This window comes from Mchenga conophoros, linkage group LG22 (assembly GCF_057382185.1).
Source record: "Mchenga conophoros isolate Kocher_MC1m ecotype Shallow Benthic linkage group LG22, M_conophoros_male_GT1.1, whole genome shotgun sequence".
Lineage (NCBI taxonomy): Eukaryota > Metazoa > Chordata > Actinopteri > Cichliformes > Cichlidae > Mchenga > Mchenga conophoros.
Genome location: NC_140546.1, coordinates 15,687,606 through 15,698,347, shown reverse-complemented (window position 1 = coordinate 15,698,347; position 10,742 = coordinate 15,687,606). Strand labels below are relative to the sequence as shown.

Below are 10,742 nucleotides of genomic sequence, written 5' to 3'. Positions count from 1 at the left end.
GCTTCCAGCTGACAGTATGGAGATATTTGCTCAGAAACAAAAAAGTACCCGTCCTGCTACACACCCTTAACACAGCCATCCCCCCCCCCCCCCCCCTTTCTCATCCTCATCGTGTTCATGGTGCATATCTCAATAAAGTTGTAGTCCTGATAAATCAGCCTCTAGCTAATGTTTCAGAAATGTATCCAACTTCTTCAGTCTGAACGGTTTTTTGGTTGCTTTGGTCAAAGGTTTAGGACATCTGTGATGCTTTACACTATGGAAGATTGTCCCAAAAATCTTCTGTTTGGGTGTTTTTGTGAACTACAGCCTGGTTTCTATTCGTGAGTCTTGCAGTGAATTACCTCATCCCACAGCCATGAAGTCATCAGGTTGTTTTGCATTTTCTAGTTTAAAATCACAGCTGTTTTTTCATAATAGCCCCACCTGTTCATTATTACTGTATCCAAATGCACGCTCATCCCTTTGCTCCTCATATTAACAGACTCCACTGCTATCTTAACAGCATTTCTGTGTGTGTGTGTGTGTGTGTGTAAACTAATGTTGCAATGGCACACAGATGGAAACGAAAAACAATTATTTTTAAACGCTGTACTTTCTGTTAAAAAGGCTGTATGTCACAAATAAATCTGTTCTCTAAGCTAAGATTTTATTCTTAAAATGGCAGTAAAAAAGGCATAAATAATGCTCACATATTTTTCACCTGTAGTTCTTTTTTTTTTTACCTTCAGATGGTCCATTTTTTGAGATATCGACTGTGGAAATATGCCTTTTCTTGAATTTAATGGATCTACACAACTATATATATGGATAGCTACCTGCTTAATCCAAAAATCCTTGTTGTACGATCAAAGAATTCCAAGGCACTTTTGTTTTTTTAAGTTTACCTTAAAAAAAAAAAAAAAAAAAAACCTCAAGCACCTTTCAGCTTAAACAATGGCTCTTTTGGTTGTCCTTTCACCAACAGGAATCTCCCACCTCGGGTGAGAGTGGAAAATTCCACCAGTGATTCTCCTAAAGTAGGAATTTTTAAAACCTGGACCAGGTGTAGGAGTCTGTCTGGGTCTGTAATTTATAAACATAAAAGCTTCCCTTTGGTTAACACGCCTTTGTCGTGTCACCTGTTTGTCTGTGTGTACGGAGAGATGACAGACAAAGGATTACTCTTATGAAAGTCAAAGGTTTGGACTCATCCACTCATTCATACAATCATAAATAAATAACTAGTAGAAACTGGAGTATCATTGTGAGTGATGGTGTACTGAGGCAGACTCTTCTTGAACCACCATTAATCAGTTTTCTGAGGTTCTCCACTCCTGTGCAGTCATCTTCAACCAGACACCCCAAAACACAATGAGGTCATAATTCCAGTGCAATCACTTTATAAGCTAAAGTTTCTATGGGAAGATTTTCCGCTGGGAGAACAAAAAGGTGTTTGCAAAATAGCAGAACACACAATTAACTATTTACTATTATTTTTTAAAAGAAACAAACCTCTTTCTAGAGAGGCATTCCTGTTATTTGTGATCGATCCTGTCGTGTGTTGCTTTTGTAATTTTGATTTAAATGTGATAAATATTGTGGGCTTTCTGTTAACATTCACAATTGAACATAGAAAAGGTTTTTTGGGGGTTTTTTTTTAATTGATGCCAGCAGCACATCTCAAAAAAGTTTGGACAGGGCAACGAAAGGCTAAAAAAGTAAGACTAACATTAACTAAACTATACCCAGTTGTCAGTAACACCGGGTATACGCAGAGCATCTGAGAGAGGCAGTTTCTCAGAAGTATAGATGGGCAGAGTTTCACCAGTCTGCACTAAACTGCACCTACAAGTTAGAATAATGTCCCCCAGTGTAAAACTGTAAAGACATAATAGCACAAAAAGTCTCTGTGTGCACAAGGCTGAAAATCAGCTTAGGATGTCTATAATATTCAGGCCGTTGGGCGGTATTGCATTAAAAAGCAGGCATGTCTGTGAACTCAGTTCTCCTCACCATCTACAAATGCAGGTTATAGCTCCATCGTGCAAAGAAGAAGCCAAATATGAACATGATCCAGAAATGCTGTCGTCTTCTGTGAGCCAAAGATAATTTAAACTAGACTGAGGCAAACTGGTCTGTTCTGTGGTCGGGAGAGTCGAAATTTTGGATTCCTTTTCAGAAAACATGAATCAGTGTTTAGTTCAAAAGCTGCATTTCTGATTGTATAAACCTCATACTGCATCTATTTTAACAGCATAGCTTTATAGTAGAAGCCTGCAGTCCAGACCTTTCACCTTCACCAACTGGAAACATTTGACACACCATGAAATAAGAAATACAACAAAGAAGACCCAGGACAGTCGAGTTTCTAGACTCCTACACCAATCAGTCAGTTCCCAGGTTTTTACAGACTGTAGTTAAAAGAAGAGAGGATGCTACAAAGTGGTAAAAAAAAAAAAAAAAAAAAGCCGTGGGCCAATTTTTTGAGATTACCTCAAAACTACCTCATGTTTTCTTAAAAAGGTAAATTTTCTTAGTTTAAACATTTCTTGTTTTCTGGTGAACAAAATATGAGTTTATGAGATTACCAAACCATTCTGTTTGTATTTACATTTACACAGCTTCCCAACTTGTTTAAAAGTTGTGATTTTTAAGGTCAAACACAAAAATAATAAAAGCGCCATGGAGATCTTCCCTTTCAGAGATGAAGCAAAACAATTTGCATCCAGGAAGCGTTCCTTCCCCCAAAACATTCAAAGCCTTGTTGTTGTCAGTTTCACGCAGGAACTATTTTCTTTCTGTCTACATCTGCTGACAGCTGGCTAACAAAAGAGCTCAGCAAGGGGGAAGACCATTAATTTTTACATCCCGTGTATATAGTTTGCAGGTGTAGTTCGGTAGGGGGAAACTAATTGCTACAACAAACAGATCAAAATAAGCTCGCTGATATTTTTTCTTAGTAAACTGTCCCTTTAAATGTAGCGCCCATTGCTTTGTGCCAAGCTGAATATTCTAATGTCTGCTGGTATTGCTTCCATAGTTTGGAATGACTCATCTGTCACTACACATACTACCTTTGCTCCGGCATGACTCGGGTGCATAGTGCACCAGTGCAGTCATAAACAGGACTGGTGAGAGTGGAGCAGCAGCATTTTGTAATGAACAGATAACTGATGAATCTTCCTTTAGTCACGTAAACTGTCTGAAGGCGATGAACAGCCCCAAAATAAATAAATAAATAAAATAATGCTGATGGACAGAAAACAGACCAAAACATCACACCACGCTTTGGGAAATAAAACGGCAAGATCAACATTTTTATTTTAAACTCGACCATAATCTCACAAATTATTGGCTTCTTGTTTAAAACACACACACACACAAAATGCAAATTTCCACTTGAAATGATTCGACTTCACAAAGGCAGGTCAAATATTACTGGGATGTGTCTTTTTTCCTTTTTTTTTTTAACCTCCTTCGTTCACGAAAAGCACAATCCAGCATTTAGAAACTTAAATTCTTATTTGACCCAAACAGAATCAGTATGAACGGCGTACATGTCACACAGCTTTATACAAGGTCGTCCAAAATAAGTCAGGCAGTGTTCGTGAAACCAACCCAACAGCTGGATTTTGATCTCACAACAGTTACAAAGATTAAACAAACAAACGAAAGGCTTCACAGCTACACTAACATTTTGAAAAATTAGTGAAATGATATCTGCAACAAGAGGAAAGTAAAAAAGGCTTAAAATGGTACATGTAGAGGAGGAATGCACGGGATGGTACATTCAAAGCTTTAGCGATTAAGGCAAAAGAAAGATGAAGCTACCGTCGACCGTGGACCTGCGTAGAGGACAAATCATGACATCATTTCAAACGTTACTAACCTCCAGAGGCTGTAAACTCTCCTCTCGGATACACAGGGCCATGTTTGAGAACTTTTCAGTAAGGTTTTCTTGGTTTAATAAAACTTAAAATAAATAACAAGAAAATAAAGAAATCTTTAAAACAACATCAACATTTGCTTTGTTGCAATGAGACAAATGGCTAATAATTCAATCTTACCAAATAGTTTCTGCTTTATTAAGCATTTCTGTTTGAATAATTTCATATAGAGTACAAGACAGTGTGGCTGAAACCTGCTACAGCTCATAGGTTTGACCAAAAAAAGGACAAAAAAGTAAAAAAGATCATTTTAATTTAAACTCATTACCAAATAACTTTTAATCATCAAGCACATTCTGAGCTGGATTTAGAACCACCTTGCAAATATAAACCCATGACATGCTTTCTTTTACCTGTTAGCTGCTACAAGTGACTGGGTGACAAATTAAAGGAAAAAAACCTAAATAAAGTGCAGAAACAAGTGTTTTCACAGATGTGCGCTATTGCTATGTCCAGAGGTACTCGGATACTTTTTTAAACCAGGAACTTTCCGTTTTTTTGTTTTAAATCCCATCCACACGAGCATCGTTTAAAAACATCATGACACAGTAGCTCACAGATGAGCGTGAAATGACACGCTGACCTTGAGCAGAAATTAAGTGCAGACCCTTTAAAAGATTGTTGTATAATCTGCTAACAACATCCCCACAGGTGGAAATACAACCACAAACGTATGGAAATGTTGGCTAATAACCATCCTGAGCAAATAATAACATGGAGCACAAAAAAAAAAAAAAAAAAAAACAAAAAAAAAAAACAGGTGATAAGGGTGCAACACCTTTGAATTTGCAAGAAAAAAAAAGTTTTCCACATGAAGTCATGAAAATTTACCCGGAAGGTTTTTTAAAACCTGTTTTCAGGGAGCTGACACGCCTTTTGTATGTGGACAAAAGACTCAGCTTGGACTGTGGGAAGAAACACGAGTACTCTGGGAGAACATGTAAACCCAGCCAGATGATGGACTCAAACCCAGGACCTACTGGTTTTGAGTCTACTGGTCCCATCACCCTTTGTGTGGGTCTCGTCTTTAATTTGTCACCCATCTTTGCATTAAGTTAGTTGGTAACGTTGGTGCAGGCAGTGAGACTGGGCCAAAGTCAACAACATTGGTTAAACACAAGACTTTATAAGTCGAGTACGGCTGCAGATTCAGGTGATTTTTCACCTATAAACATTTCTGTTTTCACATCTTCAAACTGCTTTTTACAAAAATATCCGTCACAGCAACTTCAAGCACACAATAGGGGGGAAAATATGTATATAAATAAGTTTAAAATGTTTGGCAAATAGCTCACTGTTATCAGATTTATATTGATCTTACTGCATACATTTATCCAGTTAAATGAGATTTGGGGAAACAAACTAAAATTTGCCCGTCTTACAATCACACTTGGTCAGTCATTTGTGGGACTTGGACAGCAGAGCAGTATCAGTGTAAGAGGTGTGAGCGAGCACGCTTAGCTCTGCATTTTTGTGTCAGTTTATGGCATAAATATGGAAAACAAATCCCTTGAAAACATTTCTTTTCTTTAGGATGAAAGGCTTAATGAGAGACTGCATTGTCGTACAAAAGCTGTTTATAGTTCTTCTTCTCCTCCCTTTCATCGTCCTAACATTTATTTGGACTTTCATCCTGCCTCTAGGTTATTCCCCAGTAACAACAAAACAAACACTACATCTGAAAGCTGAATGTAAACTGGAACAATCGGTCTATAAAAATCACTTCCACATGTCGGCTTTAGTAAAAGATTATTAGTACTTTTGTTTACTTGGATGACGGAAATAAAGGTATTGAAGAAAAAAAAAAGTAGCACGATAAAAACAAGATGGACACGTTAGTCAGAAAAACAGAGGAGCTGCTGGATATCTAGCCTAGCTGATGGCAAAATGTTAAAAACATGTTTCTGTCTATATGAATGGATCCTATGTTTTAAACAGCAATTACTACAGCAACATTTCTTTTTAGTCACACCAGGATCGCTCATCAAGCCTGGCTGCTAACATCGAAGTTTACATCCTGATCAATCAGAGTTGCTTCTTCATCGCTTGCGTGCTCGATGGCCAGCGTCTCCGTGTTGTGCTCCATCTCCTCCTCTGCCAGCTCCGCTTCACTTTCCATCCTAACCGCAGGCGAACCGCTCAACGCTTTCGAGTGGTTGGGGAAGGTTTCGCTTCTCGATTTATTTTTGTTGACCGAACCTTTAGGGCGACCCCTTTTCCGCGGGACCTCGCCTTGGCTTTTTGCAGTACTTGGAGGACGGCCCCTTTTTCTCGCAGGTTCATCGATGGGGTCTTGCGGTGTGAATGGAGCGGCAGGCAGACTCTTGCGTAAATGAGCGCCTTTCTTAGATTCTGACTTGCGAGGCCGACCACGGGCTCTGCGAGGGGGGGGCAGAGATCCCTCTGGGGGATCCACACGAGGGTATTTCCTCGGTCTTCCCAGCGGCTTCCACACTTTTGGCTTTTTCTTCTCCTCAGGCGATGGCAGGGGGTACTTCCTCGGCCTCCCCCTTTTGTTTGGTGGCTTTTGTCGCGGTTGACCACGTTTTCTTCCACTCACAGGCAGGATGTGTACTTTCCGAGGCCGGCCCACTTTACCATGGACCCTATATGCTGGGGGTTTCTTGTTTAAAGACCCTTTAGGCCGGCCTCGCCCCCTCTTTACAGGCTGGGAGCCATCTGTGCCCAGTTTATTTTGTTCAATACTTTTTCTTGGCCTTCCCCTTCCTCTCTGAGGCGTATTTGAGATGCCATTCGACATATCTGCCGAGGTGTTATTCACCACCGCTTTCCTGAGTCGTCCTCTTCTGTCCGAGTTTAGGCTCTCATTTAGATCTAAGATCCCCACAATGCCAAGCTCGCTCTCCAGCCTTGATTTCTTATTAAGCGAGCCCTTCGGTCGACCTCTTTTCCTGGGCGTTACAGAGCTGCCTTCATCATCTTCCCCACTTGTTAAACTCTCTGACTTGCGCTTTACCGATCCTTTTGGACGTCCCCTTTTTTGCGTATCTGAGCCACCGTTCGGTAAGTCCTCAGCAGGAGCCTCCTCATCTGTTACAGACTTTCGTGGCCTGCCTCTTTTCTTAGGAGAATGCTCTGTCCTGTCTTCATCGCTGGCCTGACTCTTGGACCCTTTGGGCCGGCCTCGACCCCTGTGAATTTGGACCAAACTGTCAGCATGGTCATCTCCTGAGCCCCGCTGCTCTGTCTGTTTTGTGCCAGAGAGCTTCGGACGCCCTCTTCCCCTCTGTGGTTGTGTGGACTCGCTGTTGGAAACGTTCAGCTTCTTGGAGCCTTGCGGCCTCCCTCTTCCCCTCTTCACTGGATTGCCTACACTGGCCTGCCTTTCATTGCTCACAGGATCTCCTTGTTCTTTAATTTCTTCTTCCATACTGCCGGCTTCAGCGTGGACTACTTCTGTTGGTGTGCACCTGCATATTTAACAAAGAAATTACGGTTATTATTTAATATTGTTTTCATTTTACTCATTATGATTCATTACATAACTGGACGTAATAACATAATAACTACGTGTAGGTACGTGGAGTCCAGACAGACCACAGATTGTGTATGGAAGATGATAACCCCTACCACTATTTAATCTTTTAATTTTTCAAATCAATTTTTTGGAGGGATAAATCCATAGTAAATGTCTCAGAGGTGGAGTGACTTAAGTCAGCTGAGGCCTTTCTGTGTGGAGTTTGCCTGTTCTCCCTGTACCTACACGGGTTCTCTCCAAGTACTCCAGCTTACTCCCACAGTCCAAGGACATGTTTGTTTGTCAGTTAGTGATGCTAAATTGACAATAGGTGTTAATGGTTATGCCTATCGCTATGACAACCCTGTGTCCACTGTGAAGCCTGCATATAGGCTCCACCCCCATTATTCTGAACTGGATAAGCAGCAGATAAAATTGATGTATAGATGAAATTAATATTAAAAATTTGTGTCCCTGACAAGTGGGCCTACCTTAAGCTCTTAAAATGCAGTTATAGATATAAATGTAAATAAATGCCTTTCTTGTCAATGGCTGATAACCTCTCAAGCTGAAATTCAGCTATTATGAGTTACTGGCTACTTTTACGATTACTTCTTGTACTGACACATGTGACAAAAGCAATAAAAATGCTGACTCTGTTCATAAAACTGCACATTACTTACGTTTAATAAGTACTGGGCCTTTTATTATTTTTTTTAAATTTACATCGTAGCTTCAAAACATTTCCCATCATCACCGAAAAGCGTGATTATACTCATATAACTTATGATTACACAAAGAAATTTGGTCTGCATTGTAAGACAGCATATATGAACATTGATTATATTTTCATAATATCATTATGAAGCTAATAATGTAGTTTGCTTAATTTTTGTTATTTAACTCACACTGCTCTGACACTGGCTTCTTATGGGGATTTTCAAGTCCACCTTAAAAGGGGCATAACACCTATAGAGGGCAGTATTCAGTCATTTTCATGTTGAGTCAGGGGGACATGTTTTCATCAAAACTTTACATACTGTGATAGGTTAATACTGAAGACTGTTGAGGTCCTCTTTAATCATCATAATCATCAAATTACAGAGATCTTAGAGACCACCCAGATTTGCACATTTATACAGATTTACCACATTTACAGGGCAAAACTGGCCGATTCTATTTGCCTCAGCTAACCATCAAAGTCCTTATCCCTGTAAAACAGCAGTTCCGATGCCTTTCAGTCAGGACTTTTCCCATTTTAATGAGAGCAGTCTAAGTGATGTGAGGTTGTCAGAGTCACAGTTGTGTTTTTATTGGATCTTAATGCTCTACACCTGCAATGTATTAAGATTGGACGTATTTATCAACCATGGACAATAGGCTGAGCCTTTCAATGGTCGTTTTTACAGGAACGATTTATTGATGTATTTGCCCATGAGTAAGTTTGCTAATTGTGTTGGTTGAAACTAAAAGAAGCAGTCAACGGGAAAAAATAATAGGGCTGTCTTAACGGCATCCTCTTCCAGCTGATATTGAGAACCACCGACCTTCTGATTAGTGGCTGACCTGCTCTGCTACCTGAGCTACAGCCACCCTATGTATTACTACACATGCTGATCAGAAATGACATGTTTAAGTCTACAAAACTTTCTTGGAGTTCCCCAAGGCTCCATTTTGGGTCCTCTCGCATTTACCATGTACTAACTCAAAAACACGAATAATATATAACCATGTAATTACTTAATTATATGTAACATTATGTAATAACTATATGACTGCATAGTTGATGGACATGGATTTGAATAATATGAGCAGAGAATGACATTCCTTTTAGTCTGAGTCTTAAATAACAACCACCACGAGACCACAGGCTGAAAGTCCTCAGAACTCCAACAAATTAATAGAAATACAAATAAGCAGCCTATCAATAAATGTGAGTTAAACCAGCTTGTGATAACAAGAAAAATTCTGAACAAAGGTGGCCTCTAACGTCTCCTGCCATATCTTCTACTGGGCTTAGAATAAAAACAGCGTAGTGGTTTACACATTCGGCCCACAAGACAAAGATCCAAATAAAGAAGAAACAGAAAGTGAAAAAGAAAAAAAAAGTGCGCACCAAAGAGGTTTGGGGCTTCCAACCAAGGAAAATCTCCAGGACTGTGATAAATGTTTTATTATCAACGATCAAACAAAAACACAGGAAGTAGCATAAACTAGGATTAACTAAAATGTTAGATTTTAAAAAGGCTTGTCTATTTGCAACCCCTGAAAAATCCAGCTTAGACCATAAAAACTTAATAGCTTAAAAATACAGAAAAATTATTTAAAATGATTTATATTTTTAATAACGAAAAAAGCCAACTAAAGTAATCATTACAGTGAATTTGAATAGATTCACTTAACTCGTGCATCAATTTAAAATGACTAAACGAGTCCCTCTGCAGGCGATTTAGCACTTTTAAGGTGGACTGACGGGGAAAATAGGATGCCATGCTCAGCGTCTTATTTAGGAGATGGGGTCTGCACGGCTACGTCTATTTTCTGGGTTACAACCTTGCAACGGCGGGAAAGTGTAGCCGTGGTCTGCTGGTGTTGAGGTGTCCCACTAATGACGTGCACAATTAATATCCCTGCATGCAAAAATCTGTTATTTTGTGCTTTAATGGTGCAATTTTTACAGATTAAAACTTGTGCAACTTATCGAAAAAAATCACACAGACCCCGTGCATTCTCAGCAATAACTACAGGGCAATACATTTAATTGCATTTAAGGGCCTTTAGCAGAAGCTATGACTGTGGAGCAGACTGTTTTTCAGGTAATAGCCTGTTTCAAAATCGACGGTGCTGAAAAGAGTAGCTAACGCTGTGAAGCGCACAAAACAATGCCGTCAACGGGCTGCGTAACTCACCTTACATAAATATCCTGTATGATTTTAGTTTAATTTTTCATAAAATATTGATTCAGCAGACATACCGTAAAGTGAAAGTGCGCGTTTATTGTTGCTGTGATGGCTGTTCAAATTTGCGACCGCTTCCGGCCGTACGTGACATCCACGCGGCTCCGGAGGAAACTACAGCGGAGAATTTCAGTTCCGCCCCAGCAATTCCTAGGGCCCTAGGGGGACCAGGATCCCACTTTTTGATTTGATTTTGGTGTTACTGCAAGATATACATTATCTTAAAGTCTGTCTTTTATTTAACATTAATAATTGAGTAAAATCCATAGACAGTATAAAAGGTTTATATTGTATCTTATCATGCACTTAATTTCATATATGGATAAATTACACAGACAATAAAAAAGATATGTTTTATTTTAATTTTACCTTATATAT

At 39.5% G+C, this 10,742-nt stretch overlaps 1 protein-coding gene across 2 annotated transcripts; it reads right to left on the bottom strand.

Annotated features, from left to right (window-relative positions):
- Positions 1-3,271: 3,271 nt before the first annotated feature.
- On the bottom strand, positions 3,272-10,514 carry LOC146549162 (uncharacterized). 2 transcript variants are annotated; one of them, XM_085262769.1, is made up of 2 exons: positions 10,382-10,514; positions 3,272-7,360 (listed from the first exon to the last, which is right to left on the bottom strand). In XM_085262769.1, exon 2 carries the CDS (start codon positions 7,318-7,320, stop codon positions 5,914-5,916), a length of 1,407 nt encoding a protein of 468 aa, XP_085118895.1. In that variant the 5' UTR covers positions 7,321-7,360; positions 10,382-10,514; the 3' UTR covers positions 3,272-5,913. The 2 variants fall into 2 exon arrangements, with proteins under 2 accessions (XP_085118895.1, XP_085118896.1); XM_085262770.1 differs by having other exon boundaries at positions 10,317-10,464.
- Between the last annotated feature and the right edge of the window lie 228 nt (positions 10,515-10,742).

Bases quoted from the DNA above. Each gene is read 5' to 3' on its own strand.
- LOC146549162 (XM_085262769.1), bottom strand. From the start codon at position 7,320: ATGGAAGAAGAAATTAAAGAACAAGGAGATCCTGTGAGCAATGAAAGG.